General features: G+C 47.3%; 9 protein-coding genes across 9 annotated transcripts; 5 read left to right on the top strand and 4 right to left on the bottom strand.

Annotated features, from left to right (window-relative positions):
• Positions 1 to 673: 673 nt before the first annotated feature.
• J7337_001890 (uncharacterized protein) lies at positions 674 to 1,552 on the bottom strand (the record flags this gene model as incomplete). The annotated part of the gene is made up of 2 exons (XM_044819623.1): positions 674 to 1,323; positions 1,375 to 1,552. 2 exons carry the CDS (start codon positions 1,550 to 1,552, stop codon positions 674 to 676), a joined length of 828 nt encoding a protein of 275 aa, XP_044687325.1.
• Positions 1,553 to 4,087: 2,535 nt separating this feature from the next.
• On the top strand, positions 4,088 to 5,899 carry J7337_001889 (uncharacterized protein; the record flags this gene model as incomplete). The annotated part of the gene is made up of 1 exon (XM_044819622.1): positions 4,088 to 5,899. One exon carries the CDS (start codon positions 4,088 to 4,090, stop codon positions 5,897 to 5,899), a length of 1,812 nt encoding a protein of 603 aa, XP_044687324.1.
• A 394-nt stretch (positions 5,900 to 6,293) lies between these two features.
• J7337_001888 (uncharacterized protein) lies at positions 6,294 to 7,634 on the top strand (the record flags this gene model as incomplete). The annotated part of the gene is made up of 1 exon (XM_044819621.1): positions 6,294 to 7,634. One exon carries the CDS (start codon positions 6,294 to 6,296, stop codon positions 7,632 to 7,634), a length of 1,341 nt encoding a protein of 446 aa, XP_044687323.1.
• Positions 7,635 to 7,947: 313 nt separating this feature from the next.
• J7337_001887 (uncharacterized protein) lies at positions 7,948 to 11,015 on the top strand (the record flags this gene model as incomplete). Its single annotated transcript, XM_044819620.1, has 2 exons — positions 7,948 to 9,491; positions 9,539 to 11,015. 2 exons carry the CDS (start codon positions 7,948 to 7,950, stop codon positions 11,013 to 11,015), a joined length of 3,021 nt encoding a protein of 1,006 aa, XP_044687322.1.
• Positions 11,016 to 12,454: 1,439 nt separating this feature from the next.
• Positions 12,455 to 13,534, top strand: J7337_001886 (uncharacterized protein; the record flags this gene model as incomplete). The annotated part of the gene is made up of 2 exons (XM_044819619.1): positions 12,455 to 12,923; positions 12,951 to 13,534. 2 exons carry the CDS (start codon positions 12,455 to 12,457, stop codon positions 13,532 to 13,534), a joined length of 1,053 nt encoding a protein of 350 aa, XP_044687321.1.
• A 301-nt stretch (positions 13,535 to 13,835) lies between these two features.
• J7337_001885 (uncharacterized protein) lies at positions 13,836 to 15,965 on the bottom strand (the record flags this gene model as incomplete). Its single annotated transcript, XM_044819618.1, has 6 exons — positions 13,836 to 14,264; positions 14,333 to 14,572; positions 14,625 to 14,768; positions 15,083 to 15,258; positions 15,322 to 15,677; positions 15,730 to 15,965. 6 exons carry the CDS (start codon positions 15,963 to 15,965, stop codon positions 13,836 to 13,838), a joined length of 1,581 nt encoding a protein of 526 aa, XP_044687320.1.
• Positions 15,966 to 16,550: 585 nt separating this feature from the next.
• J7337_001884 (uncharacterized protein) lies at positions 16,551 to 18,216 on the top strand (the record flags this gene model as incomplete). Its single annotated transcript, XM_044819617.1, is given in 3 exon segments — positions 16,551 to 16,754; positions 16,790 to 18,181; positions 18,193 to 18,216. 3 exon segments carry the CDS (start codon positions 16,551 to 16,553, stop codon positions 18,214 to 18,216), a joined length of 1,620 nt encoding a protein of 539 aa, XP_044687319.1.
• A 912-nt stretch (positions 18,217 to 19,128) lies between these two features.
• On the bottom strand, positions 19,129 to 19,728 carry J7337_001883 (uncharacterized protein; the record flags this gene model as incomplete). The annotated part of the gene is made up of 1 exon (XM_044819616.1): positions 19,129 to 19,728. One exon carries the CDS (start codon positions 19,726 to 19,728, stop codon positions 19,129 to 19,131), a length of 600 nt encoding a protein of 199 aa, XP_044687318.1.
• A 5,297-nt stretch (positions 19,729 to 25,025) lies between these two features.
• Positions 25,026 to 25,783, bottom strand: J7337_001882 (uncharacterized protein; the record flags this gene model as incomplete). The annotated part of the gene is given in 3 exon segments (XM_044819615.1): positions 25,026 to 25,046; positions 25,060 to 25,268; positions 25,447 to 25,783. 3 exon segments carry the CDS (start codon positions 25,781 to 25,783, stop codon positions 25,026 to 25,028), a joined length of 567 nt encoding a protein of 188 aa, XP_044687317.1.
• Positions 25,784 to 26,186: the final 403 nt, after the last annotated feature.

Here is a 26,186-nt window from a genome sequence, read left to right as displayed (position 1 = left end):
GCGAGGTCGTATAGACTCGTCTTTCTTTGCAAAGTCGTGTACATCATAACTGACATGTTACTCATTACATGTTCAACGTTGGTGATAATGACGAGTACGAATCCGATTGGGAATGTGAAGGCAGCCAGTTGGGTGATGAGCGATGGGTTCGATTCGCGTGGACCTGGCGGTCCACCGGCGACGACAAGATCGAACAGTGATCCGAGTGAGATAAAGATGCCACCGAAAAAGGACTTGATGATCAGGTCTGCCCATGGAAGTCTTTAGCGATGCCTGATTGAGTCATAAGTTGGCAAGTCTCGGGCGGCGAATGAGCGTCGACTTTCTCCATCGACACGTGCGGCTGACGCCCATCGCCAGCATATTTTGAATCTGAATCACCTGTCATTATACTGGCTTAGTCTCGTTAGTAAATGGCGGCGACACGGACCAGACTATGTTCCGATTTAGGGAATGCTCTATTATATACAACTTGGCACACGACGCAAGCTCGATGGCCAATCTACAGTTCGATACCATGATTCATTAACATAGCCTGTAAGCTAATCAAGGCCGAGAGACGATGCTGTGAGACTCAATTAGTCTAACTTGACGTGGTCATGATGTTATGGTGGGTAATGCCCCCTCTATTCTACCTCGCGCTATGTCATCTATCTATACTCTACACTGGCCCCTAAACATTGATGCGATGGCGCCAGACCAACTGCTCCTCACGAGCACTATAAGTCGAAGCCCCAAGAATTGCCCTCATCTGCTGCACACTCGTAAACAGGATCGGTCGGGCGATGAAAAAGCGAATACCCTCAGTGCAAGGAGGACTGGTCAAACTACCCTCATAAGTCCAAAACTCATCAAAGTAATCAACACTCTCCAGAAGCAGTCTATGATTGAGCGTAGCCTCTTCGCTGACGTCTGTCTCGTTGAAGCCAATCATCTTTGGGAGCTGACCGAAAAAGCTATTGGCTTTGTTACCTGGGTCAAGACGAATAGCAAGAACGGCGCGTTCTTTGCCCTGCGCATTGACGTGGACGAGGTGAAGCTCGGCTCTGGAGCGGTGGCGCTCGACTGTGTGGTCGGCGGGGGCGTGGATGTGCCAGCCTTTGAGGTAGACAGTCTCATTGTCGAAGCTGAAGGAGGGGTTCTGCGTCCAGACTTGATCTTCGTTCTGGACGGTGAATGCAGGGCCGTAGCCCCAGTTGAAGAAGTTGCCGGTGATTTCATCGGGATAATTCCATTCTTTGATCAAATGCTCCAGTGAGAGACCCTGCTTGAGGGCGATGGGGATGGGGGACTGTTGGGTGCCATCCTGGCAAAGATGGTAGTCTGGATTGTATCATTTAGTGTTTGCCAGAAGTCTCAATGGGATGAACGTACCAGGGTTGAGACGACCCCAATTGTAAGAGAACTCATAGGCCCAGTCCGTTTTCCCAGGCTCAGCGCGAGGATCAATAGCTCGCTTCTTGTGCTTGAGGGAGTAGTGATTGTTATGCTTTGCGCAGGACAAGACACTGGTGACGTACGTCGCCACTGCAAAAAGCTGAGAGACACGCATTGCGATGATGAGATGTAGAATAAAGTAGAAGAGGCTGATGATGAAACGATTGATGAGATGTCGTCGCGATTATGGGTAATTTTATATCTGATTGCGACGGACATGAAAGACGCAGAATCCAGTCTAGCGCGTAGTAATGTCACTGCCAAGACCAAAGCGAGGCGCAAGAGACCACAGACCACGGGGGGCTTGGGCTTGGACTTGGACCCCCGCAGCAACGCAAATAAACTTTGCAAGCTCTATCTCGAAGCCTATCGATGAACAAGATCCAAGTTCTTTACCCTGTCAATTGCAATATCTCTCGATGAATTACCAACAATTGCTTGGTGACGTTGATGAAACTTCCCATTCGTGGCCCACGTGGACGACGTTCCAGGCACAGCCCGCGCTAACGATGTGGGATAATGGGATCCTCCATGGGGTAATGCACTAAGGAATTAGGTTCTGCAGTGGCCTGTCTTGGCGCTGGCGGTCTAGATTCACCCTTGTCTCTCCTAAACCGCGAGCGATAAGAAAATAATGCACACTTAGCAGATGTTATTTGCAACTATCACGGGCCTGGTGCTTGGTCCAGACTGTTGGATTGGCCGCGTGACTAGTCAGTCCTTTTTCTCACTGATGATTTCCGCATGGAATCTTCCGCAGGCTTGCAGGGATTTTTGATATATCACGTCTTCCTGGTTTCAGGGTAGCATCGACAGACACAGCCTCGGATTAATGGTTTAAGCTTTCGGCATCTCGTTGTATAGATTGCCGAAGCTTCCGGATCTGGTTTTGCCTCCGAAGAGATGAGATCTTGCATCTTGGGTCTTGGTGTATTCGGCGCACCTGTTTTATGATATGGAAAGATGAGCTTAAACTTCGGCAGAAAAATACATATTATGAAAGAAAGGACATGATTCCTCAGGTAGACTGATCGCGGCCCTTGACCTTTGTCAATTGAAAGATCAGCATAAAGCCAAGAAACATGGTCCCAGCATCTTGGAAACCGTTTTGACTACCCGAGACAGGCAGCTACTGAACGTTACTGGCGACACGAGATTGGTTCACTGTACAAGCCTTTGGCGCAGCTTCTTGGCGCATCTGGTCAAGCCAACTAAAAATCACAAAGACAATCGCTTTCGTGCAGAAGTAAATGCCGTCTTGGCAACGGTATAAGCCACAAGCAACGTCATTTCTTAGGACGATAGGGATGAGTACGGCGCAGCCTGAGCTAGCGTTGGTAATCGTGATTAACATTTCTGGAGTCAAGGATCAAGCTTGACTTAGAGTTTGTGCATATTAAGACTCATCTACTGTTCGTCTCGTGGCCAATGATGGGAAGTTCCATTTGGGATTTGTTGAGAGCAATGTCAGGATAACGTCGGTCCGACAGAATCGCAAGAAATTGTCTCGAGATGATTCATGATTCGTGATGTTACTCCTTTTCCGCCGGTTCAGCTACCCTAGAGATTGGCAATCGCGGTTATCGATAAGAAGATAAGACATTTGGCCATTATCTAGAAAACCAAAGACCGCACTGGAGATGGTGTCACTCTGATGCGTTCGCTCTATAAAATCTATTCAATGCTCAGCCTTTGTTCACATTCTTGAGACCTGGCGTGATAAGCAGTACTGACCACCGAAGGCCACATTGCCAAACAACTATCTCATTAGCAGCTTCAAACGTCGTTGGACCTGGTCAACGTTTGACCGTTGGTAGTAAGCCTCGTCTGGTCCGTTAAAGTACCTTGAACTGTAAAAAGACGTTATAGGGCATCGATTCGAATGCGCAAGTATAAATGGTCTTTCGAATTGCAAGTACACGCGGAACAGACGCTAGGAGCCGCCTGCCCCAGAGCCATGAGAAGAGAATTTGGTGTCAATTGATGACTAGCTATCTTCCGTACAGTCAGACTAGCATACCCGGTCCTCCAATCAGATTTATCCATTATATTTGAAGACTTCTATGGTGCTAAACATAATTACCTATTTCAAGTAGCTGGAACTGCTTGGTTTCTCTTAGCTATACCTTCAATAGAGAAGTCGCTACAACTTAGCCACTTTGGGTCGAAAGTATTCCTGTTCTCAAATATATCAGTTCTGATGTGCTGCGCTAACTTGAGCTCAAGATATATCAGTACAGCAAGGACATATTCCAACAGGTTACCTTTTTGGCAAGCTGTGCGAGCCCCTCTCCCGAGTCTGCATGTAACGTAGCCGTTCTCCGTTCATTTAACCAAGTCCTCCAATTGGACATGTCTGCCTTGTCTTAACTCAGCCAGCACAAACGCCTCGTGCGGCTGAACCCGACTGCATCTCACTAGCCCAAGAACAACTTAGCCCCTGCACTTCTGCTTCACTAACGCCCAATTCTATGAGAATGTGCCTCGCGTGGCTTTTACGGCGCCGAAATGATCTTATCTCCACGGTCTAGACCATTGAACTTCTATTTTGGACTTTCAGCTGAAACCATGTGTCGCTACACAAATACCCGCTCTTGGCGCTCTTGGCCTTTTGTCTGTAATTCTACACGGATTATACCGCGACGACGAGATGCCTTTCGACTTCAAGGCCTACGACCAGAAATGCCAGGGCTTGACGCTCGAGGAACTACAGCGAGAATGGGAGCACTACACCCGTCTAATCTCGGGCGCTGCCACGTCGACTGCGGTGTCGGGATGCGCTATTCCCCTCACACTCGGCGTCTCGACCATTGGCGTAGCGATGGCAGCACCGGCGATTCACAACGCACGAAAGAAACGCGAGATCATCGAACGACATCTCAATCGACTTAACGCGACGCATAAAACACGAAAGCGCGATGTGCTTGGAAGTATGGCAGTCAGCGGAACGATCGGCGTCGTCACCCTTGGCGTTGGAAGCATGGGTGCTGATGCCGTTGCGACTGCTGGTGCAGAGCACGGCATTCAGTCCATCGTAGCGAACGAGACTGCTATTAAGCTCGTGTCGCATGCTGCGCTCGATGGCGCGGGGATGATGGTTGAACATAAGCATACGGATCATTTGAAGAAGAAGGATGCGCGAAAAGCGTTTCAGAAGGCTGGCGTTTTCCAGGCTGTTCAGGATGCTAAGGCTGCTGAGGCGGGGTATACGATTCAGCCGTATCAGAACAATGGGCAGGTTTATGCTGCTGGGAGTTCATATCAAGCAATTCCTCCGCCGCCGCCGTATAATATTGCCGTTGGTCAGACACCTGGATTGCCAACTTACAATACTACACCGAATGGGTACCCTCAGGACCTCAAAGCTCCAGTTCATCAGCAAGTTCAGCAGAGTCAGACTTACTTGACACCGCATGTCACTGGACAGCAGCCAATGCAACAGCCGTATGACTACCCACAGCAACAAGTCCCGACATATGGTGCACCATCGCCTATGCCTCCGGCGAACACGCAGATGTTCTCAGCACCTCAGACTCCAGCCGTGCAGTACCCTCCCCAGACTATGCATGCACCAAACATGCAGCCAGCACAACCGCAGCCTCTCTACCACCAACAGACAGGCGTTCCGCCCTATAACCTTGCTGTGACACCGCAACCGTTCAACATGGCTGCCATGCACCAGGCTCTCCCCCCTGCTACACCAGCGCCATCAACTCCGTATCAACAGCCGCAGGTTCAACAAACCCCGAGTATGGTCTTGCCTACACCTCCTCAGGATAACCCTCAAGGATATGTGACTCAACAGGTACAGCCGCAGCCAACTGGACAGATCGCAGGTGCACCTCAAGCGGGATACTTCCCACCTGCCCCGGCAACGCCAGCCGGATATCCACCTGCTGTCACTGTCCCTCATCAACCAACGCCGCAGCCTACTTCTGTAGCCCAGGTGCCGCCGCCTGCTGACACAGCCAATGTCTACCAGACTCCGGTGCAACATGTTGTTCAGCAGCAGACCGGATATCAGCCTTCACCAGCACCAGCTGTCCAACCGCAGTATCAGCAGCAGCCCGAATATCCAACGCCCCAGCATACAGGCACTTCCCAGCAAAGTCCAGCGCCTGCGCCCGTAGACCGAGGAAGCTCATTCATTGCCCCGCACCAACCAGCCTATGCTCCCCATGCACCATACAATCCTCAAGATTGGGCTCCTAAGCCTCAACCAGCATATACGCCTCAGGCTCCTAGCATAGCCAGTCCGGCCGCACCAGCAATCCAGTATCAGATGCCACCGACTCCTCTCCCGACTGGCTCAACAGTGAACCAGTACCAATATGACAACAAAGGTTCATACTTCCCAGCACAACCTCAAACCCCTCAAATGACAGGACAAAACCCGCAACAATATCCACCAGGGAATTATTCCGGGGCCCCGATGCACAATCCTGTACAGGTGACGCAATAGCTGTGGAGACGTAACATTGGTGGGTTGCAAATGGAAGTATGATTTATGCTTGATTAGTTATGGGGTATGGAATAAATCAGAGGACTAGTTAGCGTGTCATTAACAATTATATTTGAACCTCACATATTTTCCTTTGGCCGTATCTATTCGGTGTTATTACTCTGCCGCTCATTGACGAGTTCACAATGAGAGTTATTCGGGTGGAGTACTGTGTGAAGGTTTATGCTAGTCTCTAACAGGCAATTGTGCATTTCGACTCATCCAAGGTCATACCTTTTCAACGGATCCACCTCCTCTCGACAAGCTCTATAAGAACAACCAACAAACACAAACTTTACATCTCACTTAGCTCACCAACTCACGATTTAGAATGACGGCGCTAAACACCACAAACATGGACGACCTAGACATAGAGCTAGACGTCATTGGCCAACAGCCTTTCATGGTCAAGATCTACACCCAAGTCAGCTTCTGCTTCCCCATCACCGACCCCTCCACGCACCCAGCCATCACCGCCACCCTCAAAAGCGGCCTGCAGCGTCTCTCACAGAGCTTTCCCTGGGTAGCAGGCCAAGTCAAAGACGATGGCACTGGCGTATTCCATATCAAACCGTTTGAGTCCACGCCGCGACTGGTAGTCAAGGATCTTCGCGATGACCCCTCAGCACCGACAATGGAGGGCTTGAGAAAGGTAGAGTTTCCTATGAGCATGTTTGACGAGAACAAAATTGCGCCAAAGAAGACTCTTCCTTTTGGCCCTGATTACTCGCCTGATGATCCCTCGCCTGTACTGATCTTTCAGCTCAATTTTATTGAGGGCGGGCTTATATTTACTGTCAATGGGCAGCATGGGTGCATGGATATGACGGGCCAGGATGAGCTGATTCGATTGCTGTCCAAAGCTTGTCGTGGTGAAGCTTTCTCCGAACAAGAGATATCAACAATGAATCTTGACCGCAAGACCATTGTTACTCCTCTCCAGAACTATGAACTTGGGCCTGAGCTGGATCATCAAATCATCAAACCCCCTCCAACCACTGAAGCCCCGCCAACACCACCAAAGGCAAGCTGGGCATTCTTCTCATTCAGTCCACAAGCTCTATCCGAGCTCAAGGATAAGGCGACACGGACTCTTGATGGGCAATCTAAATTCGTGTCAACAGACGATACCCTCTCAGCGTTTATCTGGCAATCCGTCAGCCGCGCCCGTCTCCCCCGTCTAGACGATTCCACCTCAACTGAATTCTGCCGCGCCGTCGATGTACGCACTCAACTAGAAGTGCCAAAAACCTACCCCGGAATCCTCCAAAACATGACCTACAGCGTCTCAAACCTCTCCCAAATCGCCAACGAGCCCCTCGGCATTTCAGCTTCACGGCTGCGGTCTCAACTCGGCCGCGATGATCTCCGCCGGCGAACGCAAGCCCTGGTGACATACCTCCAGGACCAGGAAAACAGGGCAAAAGTATCTGTCACGGCAGACGCAAATCCATCAACGGATATCATGCTGAGTTCATGGGCGAAGCTAAAATGCTGGGAATACGACTTTGGACTTGGATTAGGAAAGCCAGAGAGTGTGAGAAGGCCGTTATTCGAGCCGTTTGAGAGTTTGATGTATCTTATGCCCAAGCGATTAGATGGCGAGATCACGGCGGCGATATCATTGAGGGATAAGGATATGGAGAGGTTGAAGGGTGATGAGGAGTGGAAAAAGTATGGCAAGTTTATTGGCTAGGAGTCGTTCGCGGGGTTCGATGCAACGTTTCGGCGGGGAAGCTCATGACATAATTCGACATCATCCGAGCTTTATGCTTATTCTTGTTTGTAGAGTTATATTTTGCGGAGACGACATGCAGATCTCGGACTATTCTGCTGATGAGCGTTGCTACGATAGGTGCGGTAGATGGACGTGACGATCGTAGGGCTTGGCGTTTACGGAGGATGAGGAGTAGAGCCGAGGCGATGGCCGAACGACTTATATATAAGATGACACTTACTAGTCGTTATAGAGAATGAAAGGGTATTGCTACAAATCATCGAGTTCCACCATGGATCTGTCTGCTATGGGATTCCCTGGGGCCTTGCCCGACTGGAGTAACCTCAACATCCTGCACCGCAACACCCTCCCGGCCAGAGCCCACTTCTACACCTACCCCAACCAAGACTCAGCCCTCTCCTTTAACCGCGACCAAAGCTATCTCCACAGTCTCAACGGAACATGGAAATTCCACTATGACAGCAGCCCCCTTGACGCCCCAATCTGGGAAACCACCAACACCAGCTCATGGGCCGACATTCAAGTCCCAGGCATGTGGCAGCTGCAAGGCTACGGCCATCCTCACTACACCAACATCGACTATCCCTTCTCCGTCACTCCTCCCAATGTTTCGTATGTTAATCCTACTGGTTCTTACTGGCGACAGTTCGATGTACCTGATGAGTGGGATGGTGATCAGATTAGACTGCGATTTGAGGGCGTTGATAGTGCGTTTCATGTTTGGGTTAATGGTGAAGAGGTTGGCTATGGCCAGGGGAGTCGTAATCCGAGTGAGTTTGACATCACGGATTATCTTACTATGGGCCAGGCGAATGATCTTGCTGTGAGGGTTTACCAGTGGTCTGATGGTTCTTATATCGAGGATCAGGATCAGTGGTGGCTGTCTGGTATCTTTCGCGACGTTTATCTCATTCCCTTCTCTGAATCGTCTATTATTGATTTTCAGGTTGACTCTGAGCTCAGCGACTCTTTTGACGAGGGGTCGTTCAAGGTCAATGTGACCATTCAAGGAAAAGAGGGCGCCCTTGCTATCAGCTTGTTTTCGCCAAATGGCTCCGCTATTGATGAATGGAAAGGGTCGTCTTCTGATATTTATGAGCAGAAAATCTCTGGAGACAACTTCCATATCTGGTCCGCTGAGATACCAAACCTGTACACCTTGCTCATCACCTTCAACGGACGAACCGTCAGTCAGAAAGTTGGTCTGCGTCGCGTTGAGATTAAGGGATCCAACTTTTACGTCAACGGAAAGCCTATCATCATATACGGAGTCAATAGACACGAGCACCATCATCTTACCGGGCGTACAATCAGCTACGAGAACATGCGAAAAGATCTCTTACTTATGAAGAAATCCAACATCAACGCAATTCGCACAGCTCATCAACCTCCCCATCCTGACTTCTTCGACGTTGCCGATGAGCTCGGCTTCTACGTCATCGCAGAATCTGACTTGGAGTGTCATGGCTTCGGGGGCATTGAAGAAACTGAAGAAGAAGCTGCTGAGTGGCTCTCCAATAATCCTGATTGGGAAGAAGCCTATGTCGATCGTGCTCGTCAGCTGGTGGAGCGATTCAAGAATCATGCATCAGTTATCATCTGGTCTCTTGGTAATGAGTGCTTTTATGGTCGGAACCACGCTGCCATGAGCAAATGGATCAGAGAGAGAGATCCGAGTCGGATTATCCACTACGAACAGGATCGTAATGCTACCTCGACAGATATGTACAGTCAGATGTACAGTACGCCTGACGATGTGAGGGAGTTTATCAAGTCACATACTGACAAGCCCATCTTGCTCTGTGAATATGCTCAGTAAGTTCCACCCAACAACTCAGAGAGGACTTAGCTGATAGTAATAGTGCCATGGGCAACGGACCAGGTGGTCTTCTAGAGTACATCGATCTCTTCAGAACCGAGCCACTCTCTCAAGGAGGCCTTGTCTGGGAGTGGAGCAATCACGGACTCCTCAAGAAGGAAGAGAACGTCACTTACTACGCCTACGGAGGTGACTTTGGCGACGAGCCCAACGACGGTGACTTCATCATGGACGGCCTTGTGCTGTCTGACCATTCGCCCATGCCTTCCTTGAAGGAATACGCCAAGGTTATCCAGCCAATCTCGGTGAAGCTGGCAAACAATGGAAGTTCCATGATGGTCGTCAATCACTATGACTTCTCTGACTTGAGCCATCTTGATGTTTCGTGGTATGTTGTCGCGGATGGTCTCAAGACTGAGCCTCGTTCGCTTGACCTTCCACGAGTGCCTGCTGGAGAGAATAGGACTGTGGCACTACCTTCGGGTTTGAACGTGATGCAGAATGAGGCTTGGGTCACGGTTGAGTTCAAGCTGAAGGAAGACACTCTCTGGGCTCCCGAGGGCCACGTTGTTGCTTGGGACCAACTGCACATCCAACGTCCCAGCATCAAGACGCGAGACATGTCGCTAGTCCGTCGTGGAGCCAATTCGGGGTACCAGAAGAACGGAACCAAGCTCCTCTATAAGAGTGGAGATTCTTCTTTTAGTTTTAATTTGCGTCAGGGAAATGTCACTTGGAACATTAACGGCGTGGACATCTTCCAACGTGGCCCCGAACTCTCCTTCTACCGCGCTCTCACCCAGAATGACGCTGCATCTTCAGGTGATGGACCAATCTGGGAACAAGAGAAGATCCCAATGATCTACCCCCAAGTACGCGACGTCACCTGGAGCATCGGAGATGATGGGGCAGTCGTGCACTATAAAGTCTGGGTTGGCGTCAAGACTCGTGCTTGGGGCGTCGAAGCAGACATGATCTACAAGATCCCAGCTACCGGACCTCAGCTCCAACTCGAAGCTCGCGGTGAATTTGTGGGCAAGAATGATTCGCATGTCATTCCCCGCATTGGTCTCATGACAGTTCTACCCGAGTCATTCGACGATGTGTCATGGTTTGGTCGAGGACCTGGGGAGAGCTACAAGGACTCCAAGCAAAGTTCCCGCATCGGGCAGTACAGCTCCACTGTGCCGAACCTCTTCACTTATTACGATTATCCTCAAGAGAATGGAAATCGGGAAGATTTGCGGTGGCTGAAGATTGGAAATAAGGATGTCACGCTCGATGCGAGAAGAGCAGAGAGTGAGCCGTTCAGTTTCACGGCTCGAAGGTACATGCCCTTCGACTTGGATGATGCACAGCATCCGCACGACTTGAAGCCGTTAAATATGACGGTTCTGCATCTTGATTACGATAACAATGGCCTGGGGTCAGCTACGGTCAGGGTGAGACCGTTTGAGAAGTACAGATGCTACACCAAGCCATTCAACTTTACCTTCAACTTCAACTTCAATATAGCCTAGCCCCACAAGAGAATCAAGTCCAGATAGTCTATCTAGGTTCTCTCTACTAGAATAAGCTTATAGCTATAAGCCTTAACTATAAATAACACTTCTAGCCTATAACTTAGATATTAATACTATAATAATTAACTAATAGTTATAATATAAAGCTAATATAATAAAAACTTAAATAATAACTCTTTAACTAGCTTTTAAAGTATATAAAAGGCTTTAATCTTTTAGCTAAAAAAGGTTAATTTAATATTATATATATTTTAAATTTTTAAAATAATAGCTTTAATAAGATTAATCTTTTATTAAAAATATCTTAATTAAACTTATATTAATAACTATATTTATAAAGCTATTATTATACTTTTTATTATAATAATATATAAAATAACTTTATAATATAATTATAATTATAAAAAACTTAATTATAAGGCTATTATAAGATATATTTTTATATAAGATTTTAATTAATTAAGTAATAAATTCTTTATTTAATTTACTTTATTTAATTATAAGACTATTACTTATATAATAGCTTAATTCCTTATAGGTATTATTAATATTACTTAATAAAAGAAAGTATTATTATTTTCTTTATATAACTTAAAAAATAAAAAAAGAATTAAAATAATTAAAAAGCTACTTTAAAGAAATTATATTTAAATTATATTTATATTTAATATATAAATAGTAATTTACTAAAAAAGACTTCTAAATATAATATATAGTAATTAAAATTATTAAGAAATACTAATATATAAGAAAAGCTTAACTTAACTAAAAAAAGTTTTATAATAATATATATATTAGTACTACTAGAGATAAAGGTTAAAAGAAGGTTTAAGGTAATTAAAAGGTAGTAGCAGTATTAAGTTTATAAGTTAGTTATAAGGTTAGAAAATACACTTCGGTTTTAACACAATACAGATGGTCTATCTTTAACATAATCATGCGACTTCAGTGATAATAATAATTGATTAGTGAACTTCCCTCTTTAAAAAGATATCGCAGCACACGTGCATATCGGTGAGCAATTCGGGCGACATGTCAAGTTACACAACTGCTACCATTATGCTTGATCCCGAACATCGTCGTTCCGAATTAGGAATACGATACGAAGCGATGGTTTGGAAGGCGACTTGTCTAAGCGGGCCGACACAGTAACGCTGTGAGTGCCACGGCCGCGATTAGTGATCAATAATTACTGATCAACACGCACTACCCGAGACCGGAGGGAATTGTAATCAGCCAAGACAGTTATTACAAAACCCTCCGGTAATAGCTGCATTTTGGAATCTTCCTCAGAATGCGTGAGGAACATCGCCGATATATATAAATATCTGCTGTTGGAGATGTCATGCATGAATCCTACCCTCTAACTTTCTGTAACACAATCGTATCAAACTATATCAAGCTGCCAGTAAACTTTTTTTCTCGGGTCAATCGTCATGGCTCGTCGCATTTTTGTTATCGGAGCCACAGGAGCTCAAGGTCTCCCCGTCTGTCGCGGTCTCACCAAAGACGGCGCATACAGCCTACGAGTCCTCACTCGCGATGCCAACTCAAAGCGCGCCCAGGAATTAGCCAAGTTAGGCGATGTTGAGTTCATCGAAGGCTCATTCGCCAACGAAGACAACCTCCGAAAGGGCTACGAAGGATGCTGGGGCGCTTTCGTCAACATTGACGGCTTCAACACTGGTGAAAAGACAGAGACTTACTGGACTATTCGCTCTTACGAACTGGCAATTGAGTCTGGTATCAAGTTCTTTGTCTTTGGAAACTTGGACTATGGATATAAGAAAAGTGGCTATGATCCCAAGTTCCGCTGTGGCCATTATGATGGCAAAGGTCGAATGGCGGAGTGGATGTTGACCCAGAAAAAGACTCACAACATGGGCACTGCCATCTTCACTACGGGTCCGTATATCGAGATGGCTATCTCAGCGCAGACGGTGATGACGCCTCGTACTGTTGAGAGAGTCGTCACTTGGGCTGTTCCCCTCGCTGATGGAGCTATTCCTCATGTCGCTCTCGATGACTGCGAGCACTACGTCCGCTGGCTCTTTGATAACCCCGAACGATCGGATGGAATGGATCTCGAGGTTGCCATTGATCACATCAACTACCATGATCTAGCGAAGGCTTTCCAAAAAGTCACCGGCAAACCTGCTCAATTCATGGACATCCCGATTGAGACGTACTTCGAGCACATTCCTTGGGCTAGCACCGCTCCAGCTGGATACAATGCTGATCTTAATGATCCCGCGACCATGACATTTAAGCAGAACTTTACTGGTTTCTGGAATATGTGGCGACATTCCGGAGGAAATAAGGGCGTTGTTCAGAGAGATTATAAGCTGCTGGACGAGATTCATCCGAATAGGATTAAGACTGCGGAAGAGTTCTTCCGTAGAGAAGAGGAGAAGCGCAAGGCGCAGGGACTTCCTGGTATCTTTGAGACGATTGAGAGTGGGAATTTGGGTATGATCCTCAAGTTAAGTGAGGATGGTAGAAAGGGCAAGTTGTAGATGGTATCTTGCGTCAAAGTATGATGGTATGGGACATGAGTATTACTATTATAGATCTGTATTCGGTGATATCGTGCGGAATACAACTGGTTGTTGGCTTTACGGTACTCCATGGACCATATATCGTATACCACTACCTCTCTTACATATACCAAACGATGGTTCGTGTAAAACCAATCAGTGCCAGAGCTCCTTCCAATCTAGTACTATATAACTTCCGAGGCCTTCTTGCTCTCTAGAGTAAGCCACTCTTCTACCATTGCCCGAAAACAAAGGCGTCATCGCAACTTGTTAATGGCCTTTATCGGTGGAGACTTCCAGCACGTTGGCGAGGCACTCCGTGTCGAGCCTCACTCTCTCGCCTCTCTAGGCCCCAATCCTCAACCTTCGAGTCCTCTGGCAGGATTGGCTTTCCACCTAGACTGGCCAACACGGTCTTGTTAGTCGCCGTGAAGTCATCCAGAATCTGGAGCTCTTTTAGTGTGAACCATCGTGGAACGACAAGAATACGAAGAGGAATCATGAGAATAATGAGAACCGGAAATCCTATCGCTGCAATCGTATGCGATATGGCGACGCAGGCTGCCACACCGATGAATTGCAATGCGATATAAAGAGATACCTTTCGTCGGCGTACTAGAATGATGGGTTCGTCGCGTTGAATAAAGCGTTGCTCTGATTGGAGATAGATAAACTTCTGGAGTATGCCATTCGATTCGATGGAACCCCACTAACAAGATTGTCAGTATCGTGTGAAATGACGGCACGAGAAGAAGCAAGTAGCTAAAGGGAACTTACTCCAACAACAAAAAAGACACCAGCAAATACTGCGGCTGGCATGAGATGCAGGACAACGAGGAGAGGTCCTGTCATGGTTCCTACCAACCCTAAGCCCATCAAGAAGTGTGACACACGCTGTTCAACTACCGCCGTGGCTCGCACAATGGGACGGCGTATTTCCCGATCCTCCCCTCCAGACGTGGGAATGATCTCAAGATCAGTTTCGTAGACAGTCAAAGAGTCGGTATGAACAGGTGCCTGCTGTAGTCAGCGGAAGGAGCGTAAACATATGTGAAGGGGCTTGCTGAACCTGCGGAACAAGGCCATTGGGCATTGGTAGGCCAAGAATACCAGACAGAAAAGTTGTACAACCCAGAAGGAAAAAGTCCCAGTGGAATCCACCGGGCTTCTTGAGGGGATACTGTCGAGCCTGTGCCGTGATGCTACTGACGTTCTGTAAGATCTATTAGTACGTAGGGAAGGTCGAAGGGGAAAGCTTGACCTACGTGGTCATAGTAGAATAAGAGCATTGTTAAAAGGCCGAACGGCATGGCTACAAAGACCCATCCGACTTCCAAGTTCCAAAAGTCAATGAGCCAGCTTCTAGACTGAGTGGGATAGAATGCTCTGGTGACAGGCACCCGTTCAATGTGCGTTGACTTGATATTACCAGGGAAGTGAGAAAAGCCAACCCAGAATATGGTTCCGAACTGGTTGTGTCAGCCATCCATCACCTATCTTACCGGTTAGGTTTATGTGTGAACTCACCACATAAGCATAGTCTGCGAGTAATGTGCGAACACTTGGCTTCCAGATCGTGCTCGAGCCTATTTTCTCAAGACCGTAGACAGTGCCAAAGTAGAGAATGGCAATCAGACAGGCTAAGTACCCTGGTCCCTGACCGCCTTTGTCAAACTCATTGACAAGCTCTTCGACGCCCTTGACTACACCAGTCGTCAACTACCTAGTAGAATAAAGAGAAAGAGGGTATATAAGGGAGAACCTACTGATATATATAATGCCAACATACATGCCAAACGACTCGCTAGAAAAGTCCGTCACGTAGCGCATGTAATCGCACGTGTTGAAGATGGCAGCTAGCCAGTGAAATATTGCAGCCCAGATACCCGTCCAAGCCATGAACTGTGGGTAGATGGAAACATCGTACATGCTGATAATGTCGTAGATGGTAAAGTTGAATAACGAGATAAGACCAGTGACGCCGACGATGGTGAGAGGCTGAGCACTTAATAGGCTGAAGACAATGGCTGCCATGGCGGAAGAGAACAGAGCTTCGTTGATGCCGTAGAATTGGCCTGTTCGGCGATACATGTCGAGAGTGTAGGCTATAGCGGGCAGAAGACTGAAAGAATGCCAGGGTTAGTAGGATGTGGGTGTGTATTGGGGTGACATACTTGACAAAGTACATTCGGACTGTACTGGCGACGGTTCTGTAGGTGAAGGCGTCGGTGATATCGCTTGGGTAGTAGGGAAGTCTTCGTTTGATATCGTGGTACATTCCCCTACCGGGATGGAAGATCCTCCATCGCCTCCATCCGCGTCTGTTGTTGTAGGAGTACGACATGTTTGTCTTTTCTTTACTGAGTGTAGCGTTGCCTGGCAATTCACTTTCCTCGATTTGGCTCGACATGTTGACAGCCGTTAACCTGAGTTTTTCATGGGCTACTGGTTTGTAGGATGATAGTGAAGGGCATGGGGAGGTGGTTTAGAAATGGTAGGGTTCGTCTCTTTATAAGGCTCTGGGGTGCAGGACTTTCCTCCACTCTATCTCAATATAGAGAATGGGGGCAAGGAGGGTCAGTCCAAGACATCATCCAGTGGGGCCGCCCTTTGCCCTACCTGGGCAGAATTTCCGTACAATCAGGTATCGATGGTCGCTGGAAGACATGTCTAGTACGAAGGGAGAAACAGTAATTGCGTGGCGTAGCAGAAATCCAACAAGCAGCTTGAGTTTATCACCTGGGAGCCGGTACATTGCTACGAGGTTCAAAAATTGAGATTCTTCAGCCGGTTCCTATTGACAATACTGAGACATATTGTCTATTAGCACTGGATGATGACGTCTGGAACCGGGCACTTTCTTATCCAATCAAAATCGAGGACTAACCACCCTGCTTTAATGGCGCTACCATGGATTTTCTGCCCGGGCAGAATTCTCCTCCACCAGTCACATTCACATTTGTACATTACTTTCTCTACCGTCATTATATTCACAATGTTGGACGACGCGACATACCTTTTTTCCGATGTTGTCCAGTCAGACATCCTAGAGAAATTGAACACGTCGCTCTCAGGCATTCCATGGGCCAAGTTCAATGGCCCGATACTACGCATTGAAGTGTTCATACAAGATGGAATTGATCGAGATCTCGACAGCGGCACTTTGGAGACCAGCGAGCGGCTTCACCATATGTTCTCCGTACGTCGAATGTACCCAAACACATCTTGACCAAGACTGACATCCCTAAGCATCAAATCCCAGTCCACCCAACCACTTCATCACAAGCATCCTCTCGCACTAATATGAATTGCGAGTCATGCTCTCAAACAGAGGAGCACCGCCATCCTACAACGGCCTCGAATAATGGTGAACCCAATCCCCCTTCGTCGGCTTCGAGGCCATCGCGTAAGCGTCGTCAAGGCGGCCTGCGCCCTGTCATGGCCACTGCTACGACCGACGAAATGTTGAAGGTCCCGCGTCAAATGCAGATCCGCGCCGGGAACTTCCCCAAGAGGGCAAAATTGAAACCCGACGGTGTTTTCCTCCCTAGAGAGTCATCTCTGGGCAAATTCATCGTTGGCGTGTGGGAGCAGATACACTCCGGTCTTGTCCTAGAGCCACATATTCTCACCGAGCAGCTTCAGCTCACCACTGCCTCTACAAGCCGTCCCTTGAATGAAGTCGAGCTGTCACCTGATCTGTCTATGGCGTCTCCCTCAGAAGGCTCGTTCGATATGTTCACGCGAGGAAACATGTTTTGCCAAAGAGTCACCCAGGCTTGCCGGACCTGTCGTTCCATCGAAGTCATGGTCCAAGCTCGCTGGATCGAGCTTTTCGATTCCTACGTCCTACATCTTACTACTACAAGCCCAGGAATGTCATCCACCAAAGCCCGAGTGAAAGCGTTGGCTGAAGCTTGCGGCGACTTTGGGTGGAGTGAGAAAGAGCTACGGAATAAAATGGCGATTTGGCGAGGCTACAAAGAGATCAAAGATGTGCTGGGCTGGGTAGCTCTGGCGTTCTCTGGAATGGGCCTGTATCGCCTTTGTAAATACCGCATTGACTTTGATAAGGATAAGTTCGGTCGAGCACGAGCGTTGAGAGGACGGATGGAGGTCGCGGCGGATACTCTGCACCGTAATTGGCGTCAGCTCCTAGCCATTGTTGGGGAACGTACGGAGCGGCGCTTTACTGGCCATCCCCACGACTGGGTTGTCTACCAAGATGGATCTGACCCAATTCCGCTCCGATCAACTTATCTGCAGTATGATTCGAACTTCAGCTTTGAACATTTAGACGAATGTGTTGTCGACACCACGTGGTGGGGAGCTGATGATCCTCGCTGGATGCCACCGACCTCTCGTGCTTCATCCTCCACTAACGGAAACAACTGCGTATTATGCGATCAAGTCCAATCAGACGACGCCGTACTCAACTCATGCAAATGCTTCCCCAGCCTCTTCGGCGGACCGAGACTGCCGCCCGCTGTACAAGTTTTCAGAACTTCCAACGGTCGTAACAACGGCCTCCAAGCCCTCGTACCTTTCGAAAGAGGCGTCGCCATTGGAGAATTCACAGGACTCGTGACAAAAGGCATCAAAGACCAAGACGTCCTGGATAGCAAGGTTGGTGATAGACGTTACCAGATATGGCAGGGTAGACAGGGTAATTTTACAAGGTTCGTGAATCACAGCTGCAAGCCGAATGCACAATTTGAGAAGTTTACGTGGCTGGGCACAGAACATATTCTGTTGGTGAGCAGCGGCATTGAGGCTGGGGTTGAGATCACGGTTGATTACTCCGGAAGCTACTGGCGGGGGTTAGATAAGGAGTGTCTTTGTGGTGAAGTTTGTTGCAGGTATAGATGAAACGATGACAGATAATGGAACAGGGGTGCTTACTGTCTCCAACTACGGAGTGAAGAGTTTCAAATTATTTATCTCGAGATCTTTACCAAGTGCAACATAAACGTCAGAAATGTAACTCAATCCTTGATAATCAAACGCTAGTAGCCTGGTAGGCTCCACTGGTGTGCCGTCATCCTCTAACCACCTTGTATCTCAGGGGAAATAAGATTTAATTAGCGCCCCGAGCCGTTTGGAGTCAGTTAGTGCCCTATTATTAGTTACTGGATATCTGAGAGATAAACCACAAGTCTACAAGGTGACTAATTTCAGCTGGTGCGGCTAAACGTTGATTCAAGCTTCTCGTTTAAGCGCGTCTCAAATGGCGATCCATATCGACCATCGTATGTCATTAGCTACAGCAAACCCAACGGTTATCACCAACGACTCGATAAGGCAGGAGAAATAGCTATTTCAATTTTATAGTACGGTAGAGACTGTATAATGTCGACACAGTATAGAGAGAATGACAATACTAGTAATGAATGTAAAGAAACACAGACAAACAGGAAAACCACTACAATACCCGTCGTCTGCCATCCCCCTTCACCAGTTCTCGCACACATCAACACAAACGAATAAGATTGAGAGTTTCCACTTGTGAAGCTCTTGAGGATAAGGCTTCATCTCTGTGAGTCATCGTTCAGTATTGATCTTTCCGAAGAGCTCTAGTCCTTCATGCCGAGGCAGAAGGTCCAGCCTCCGATATAGGTACCATGAGCAAGTCCAACACAGGCTCCAAGTTGAACAACGGCAACAGGAGTCAGAGTACCGGCAGAAATAGCCTCCTCAGTCAAAGCAGCAGCGCCGCAGGCAGTAAGGGCCGTGACATAAGCGACGGTCAGACCAGCGGCACACACACCACAACGGACACTAGGGCAACCGGCCAGTCGACGTCGATGATCAGCCTCGTGTTCACTGCGATAGGTAGCAATCCTGTTGTTGATTTCCGTCTGTACCTTGTCGCGGTTGCTTTGGCGCTTTGCAAGCTTGGTGTCGGTGTCGGCTTCCATGTAGGTCTTGAATTCAACCTTGATTTCTTCAAGGGCAGCGGTCTTGGCTGACTGGGTCCATGATCTGATTTCCTTGGAACTGGTGTGAAGGAAGTCGGCCCATTTCTCAGCACTAATGGTGGAAACGTCGGAGGCAGAGAGGAGCTCATTGATGTTGGCCTCTGGAATGCTGAACTTGGTGGCTATCTCCTTGAGAGTGAGGGAAGCGGCCACAGCAGTGGCAAAGGCCCAGACGATGATCTTTGTGAAAAGCATTTTGATAGCTGAGTTGGGTAAAGTTTTAGAGAGTTAAAAGATGGAGGTTGATATAATGTAGAATGATGATGATTAGAATACAAGAAGGTCTCATAGAAGGCGTTTTAGCTTGTCTTTATACTTAATTGATCCTCACCTTGTAAGTAAGTCCTTTCTCTTTTACCGAGCCCACATCGAGGGATATCACGAGTCTCGTTAAAACTTGCCAATTCATCCTCGGCGTCGACTGACATTCATCTCAACAGTTTAGGGTTTGGAATCCTCCCTCGTATAGCTATCTATCGAATCACCCTTCGCGGACAACATTGGCATTCCTTTAGCATCCCGGAAAGCCCTCACGATGATTTAGACGAGAGATGCCGTAGTCAGAGTAGTGATCCCACTATCTGAACATAGTAAGTCACACGATCATCATATCCAAGCTTGAGTTTATTGTAACCCTCAGATCTGAATCAGGAAGGTAGAAAGACTCTATTAAGTTCTCGGCAAACCTTTCATTGAGCGTCATGCAGCGGCGATACACTCGGCAGTTGCAAAAACCTATGATGTTGGGAGATGTTGTTCAGACTGTTGTCTGATGATTGGCATCAGCTATGAGAGCATGGCTTGCCAAACACTCTAAAATGGAAGGAGCATATTATAAGCTTTGTAGGGATTGTTATCCTAAATCTTAATTATTGTATGCTTAATCAACTAATACAGACGCTGACAATGAGGCAATTCCTATCGCTACTTTGTTATATATTTAAGCTTCTGACAAATACGAGATGCTTCTTAGCCCTGGAGAAGCTTAATATAATATCCATACATAAGAAAGAGTAGAATTTATGCAGGATATGTTAGACCCTGGTGTTTCAGCAGTTGAATACTAACCTTAAGTTACGTTAGGCAAACTCTAACCTTCATTAATAGTGGCTCGTTCACAAGGTATTTATATAAGGTTCTCATACTATGTAGACAAATACGAGTTGCCTATTTGGGTTAGATATGCGAAGATACTATTGACCGACTGTCCGAATAGAAGACATGTCAAACATGGATCAGACATATCATATGATTCGGTACAAGATTCGGGACTTCATTCTCCTTGACAAGGTTGCAAATAACTATCTATATAAACCTCAAACGCTGCAGTAAAAAGTATCTGAAACCAAACACTACAGAACAAAAGCTCTTCACAGCCTCTTCGCACACTCTACACTCTTTGCATTTGAAATTACTCAAGGTAAAAGCATACAGAGTCCCTCCCCCTTTATACAGCTTCTAACAGAGAGTCTCACAGCTTCAACATGCAGTTCCTTACTTCATCCGTCTTCCTCGCCATTCTCGGCGCCGCCGCCGCTCAGAACGTCAAAAACGCCGTTCTCCTTTGCCCCAATGCCGAGCTCACTTTCTCCGACCCTGCCAAACTAATGCCTGCTCTTGTTTGCGTCGGCACCTTTCGCTGTCAATCCGGCACCGACGGTGTCAAGAGCGGCAACCTCTGGACTGCCTCTTGTCTTGGTTGCCCTCCCAACCAGCCAATCAGCAGTTTCGCCAACTGCGCTCTTACCTATATTTAAGATTCTCTTTGAATAGAGTGGATAATGGCTCTCAGGTGAGATGTTATCGGATATATAGAGGATAAAACTATTAACGTAAAAAAAAAGTATAAAATTAATAAAAACACGTTTTGCTGAAATTGTATATTTACCTTGGATCGACACTTGAAGGCAAAACAGTCATCAACGAGTGGTGTCCACTAGCTGGTCTATCTGCTTACTCCTATGCATCTCCAATTGATGTGCTATCTTACAGCGAACGGGAAAACGTGGTTGAAAACGCCCTCAGTGGAAGCTTTGCGTCAATGAAGTGGCCACAAGGCAGTCTCAAGTTCACGAAGGTATACCATGCCTGGCTCAAATGGTTTGTTTCCTCGGAAGTGGCCTCGGCCAAGTCATTAAAACACGTTACACAAGATTCCGACCAGCTGATCCGGCAGACGAGTGAGCACCGAAGGTTTATCGTCATGAGTGATGGGCAGATAGGTTTTGGCCCAGAGGAGCAAAAGGGCGACGCGGCGGTCATCATACCTGGGAGGAACATTCAGTATGTGTTGAGTGTGGTTGATAACTCTGGCTGTTGAGCGAAGATGTATCGGTTGTTGGGAGACGCCTTTATCAACGGTGTGATGGTGGGTGAGAAGATCAGTCCATTGATGCCCGAGTTCACCAGCATAATCATTATCTAATACCATTGGCAGCAAAGCGGGAAAACAGCGAGACATAATGACAGTATATACCCACATAAAAGAAAGGAAACAAGGAAAAATATTGCAGCATAGCGACAGTGCGTGTCTTCCATATTGTCAGCCTCCTCCAAGCAAACCTTATGCATCATTGGCATTCCTCTTCAATCATTCTCAGCTCATACAACCAATATTCTATCATGTTCCTCTGATATGGGTTACCCTTTTCTTTAGGGCCCGGTTCAGGTAGTTCAGGTCCTACCTTATCCCATACTACCCCAATCTCTTCAGCTGCAAGTTTCTCGTCCTCTGTTAAGTCGTCGCTACCTTCGAGGTGATCTAATACGTCGCTCATGCGGCCAACCCAAGTCTGTTCCCAGAAGTCTATAAGTTGATGAGTCTCGATATCTGGATCCTCAAGAACAGAAATGATGGCTTCTTCAAACTCATTGATTAGATCTTCAAGTAGTGCCATCTTGTAATCTTGGGTGTCTTCAACATCATCCTCAAACAAGCGATTCACACCGTCCCATCGACAACAAGAATGACCCATACCCAAAGCGGCGAAAGTGATGAACCGAATAGTAGCGTAATGATGCCACCTCCGAAAATGGCAGGAGAAATGACTGAGATAGATGATATATCCGTCGATCAGCTCCAGAAGGGGGTTCTCTTCTATAAAACTGCTTTCTGAGGATTCAGTACTATTCACCATGCCTTGTCCTGGGTCCTCTGCGTCTGTCATAGCGTGGTTTCGTGAATAGAGTCGTGGCTTGTACTTATAGTCTCGTTCATTGATCAGCTCTCTCAGTATGAACGTTAGCATATTGCAGCCGCCTGGAGAGCATTGACAACCGCATGAATCCACAGTTCTAACATCAAACACCGCTGAATGGACTTCGTGGTACCAATCCTCCGCCGGATCCATTGTAGGTGATGTCGGTAGTGAGTTGCCACCATCTGATTCATTAGACTGACCATATCTGAAGCAACTGCTTGTCCAAGAATCTTGGATTTCACTGCCCATTGCCGAGAATATGTAAGCACTTCCAAAAATATCCTTGGTTGTTTGGAAGGGTAGCTGACAACAGATGCCACCATGATTGGCTAACCAGCGTAAATATGACAGAGATTTCCGACCTGAAACATGCCACCTCTCCAAGTCATAAGAATCACACCACGACTCGGTATCCCGGAAACCAAGACAAAAGAGAATGTCAGCATCGCTGGATGAAGTGATTGTTTCATATATCGGATAAGGATGTGGAAACCATTTATCGGCCACGACAGCAAGGGCTTCAGGAACACATATACCCCGCCGCTGTAATAGCTGAGTGACTTGGAATGCATTAGAATCGAGAACATGCCCCGATTCAAGATTCAATTGCTCTATATCTGTCGCGGACAGTTTTCCTAGAGAAAGGCATTTCAGCCTATCTCTTCTGTCTTTCATGTGGTTCAGGTATCTCAACTTGCACCGTTTAGAGGCATGATTCAGTGTATACTGTAGGGCCGCGGTTCGGGTCATGCAGTCAGCTTTCAATAGAATCACGGCGCATTCGGCACACCTGCATCTTTTCCACATTCGCGATCTATGTTCTTTGCAGTTCATCCCACTAAAGATGACTGCGAGTTCTAGAGCGGAGCGATGTGTTTTATCGGTCCAGTTGAGTAGCGACGTGTCTGCAGCATCTACCAGAACACGTAGAATCGAAGGCTTGTCTGCGGCGAGGTGGAGTGGAGTATGTCCAAAAACGTTTATCTCGGAAAGGGTCTGGGGTGGTTTGCTATTAAGAGTTTGACTTCTTCTAGATTGTGAGATAAAATTGCCCAGCCTAGTGGACCACAGCCATATGCTGCATACCCGAAAAAAGTCTTGGTCAGCATGACAGATGAAGGCAATTTTAGAGCATGGCTACACAAACCATCGGCTATTATAGTTGAATAAGACAAAAAGCGAAGTAGAGCCTCGTCGCCCTGGGTCCAGATCACTTCCCCTGATGCGCTAACAACTTTCCTACTCCAAGGCTGACCCGGACGTCGATCAACTGCAACGGTTTCGTTGTTTGATCGCAGTATGAGATCCGCAGAGGCGATAAGCACAGGATGATTGATACTAATAAATGAGGTCGTCGAAAACATTTCGTTCAGCGGAGTACTAGAGAATATCTTAGACTTCTAACCTGCCAATCTGAAACGAACGATATGAACCTACTCGCCATTTGTACTGTAGTCATTCGCTGGGGCCTTGCTATCGAGCAAGTACTCGAGTAGCTCAAGCAACGGACTAGCATCTTCCTGTCTTTGTAGTAAACTCATGCCACCGTAGCAATACCTTAACTGACAATGTGGTTAGTTTTCGTTGCGCTAACTTGGGAATGGATTTTAGCTTACACATAAGGCCAGGCTGTATACTAGGGACTCGTTGCGAACATTTACTGCTCGAGGGGATGCGTGTTGACCTTGAAACAAACTCAGTACTGAGGACACCACAGAAGGGACAAGCTCTTTCCGCCATGCTGATTCTCCCAGCCTATCTTGTATTGGTGTATGGGAGCTTATAAGTAAATTGAGCATTCGAAAAGCGGGAGCACAGTTTGAGTCTACAATAGGATAGTAGGTGAAATTAGGACCGAAGCTCGATCCTCCTGCCCCTGATCGCATTGTAAACGAAAACTGGATGGCTGAGTTGAGAAAATAACGGAGTCCAGCGTAAGTCAAGGCAAAACTTTGCCTTCGGTCGGGCTCTAATGTGGCCTGAGGAGCTGGACAACCGGGCAAATGCCGTTCGGTGATTGTCTCGTGAGAGAGGACAAAGGAGCCCAAGGCAGCATTCCAACGTTGGACATGTCGACGGTGACGACATAAGCAAGAGAAGCGCCCGCCAGTGTAACGGGGCTCAGCTTCTGCGACCTTTGCCGCACTTTCATGTGGTACTGGGAGTTTCCCTGTCGACCTATGCCGCTCTTGAGTCACCACAGCATCACACATCTCTTTTAAAACTGCCGGCTTGCTAAGAAGCCGCCCGGCCACCTCCGAAGGAGTGATCTAAACTTTACGTCAGGATTTTTTAGACGATGACCTCAGCACACTGTAATGCTTACTTCTTGTAGTGTCTCATTGATGGCCGAGCCTTGGACGAATAGCTGGCCGAGGAGATTCTCAAGACCGCTAAATCGTGTCTCAAATTGGGATAGAGTGGTTTCGATGCCTCGAATGGGAGTTCTAATAGATGAGACCTCGGACTGAACAACTAGAAGATCCCTAGAGATAATCTGCGAAGTCGCCTGGAGCGTAGCTAACTTCTCAGATCCTAAATGGGATACGGAACTGGCACTAATCAGAAAATAAATCTCGCAGGGTTCTGGGGATAGAGTTCACTTACAGTCCTAGACTTTGCAATCCTAACAGGAACGTCGCATTGATGTGATGTAATTTAGTCGCCATTTGTTCAACCTTTGAGCGATGGAACGGATATAGAAGCTTTTTACCCTGATTCCGAGCTTTGTTCCTTCGACCAGCTGTACCTTCATCGTCAATAATGAACGTGGCTATCATGCTCTCCAAAACCTTCAGTTCCCCGTTAGATGAGTCTAAAAATTGTCTTAATGCCTCGGTTGCTGTTTTGTGGTCATTCTGAAACTGAGAGATTGATAATTCGATGATCCGAAGCGTCTTCCTCAGCGTGTCGTTCTGACGAGTTATGGAGTCGATGTCTTGGCCGCGGGACTTCAGTGAGTCAAAGTATTCCGCGATGCCCCCAGTGACTTGGAGGCCCAGGGATACCACGGCCAAAGCCAACCCGGCGACGGAGAGAGGGTCGGCCATGGCGAAAGACTGTAGGGAAAAGCGATTCGTTAGCGACTGACTGAAACAGTGTTGATGAGCTAGGGACAACGAAGAGGCGAGTTCCAGTACCAGCCAGGTCTAGGACTTTGCTGACTGCATATTGGTGCCTGATCAGGCTCTCACTGCACAGTGTACGTATTTGTAGTTTCAGCCACGTTGATAAGCAAGCTAGACAAGTTCCATAAATTTACAAAACACACCTACTTGCTCAGTTCATGAAGTATGGCTTAGTTATGAAAAGCATACTTAAGGTAAAATCATCCTTAATACTCGCACTAAGTATAGTTGATCCCAGCGAAGTCTAGATCAAATATGTAGAAAGCTGTCGGTCCCCCAACTTCGATATTAAATGCTGGCAGTCAAGCCCCCATAGGGTAATCAG

Source organism: Fusarium musae, chromosome 1 (genome assembly GCF_019915245.1).
Source record: "Fusarium musae strain F31 chromosome 1, whole genome shotgun sequence".
Lineage (NCBI taxonomy): Eukaryota > Fungi > Ascomycota > Sordariomycetes > Hypocreales > Nectriaceae > Fusarium > Fusarium musae.
This window is presented reverse-complemented; position numbering and strand designations above follow the sequence as displayed.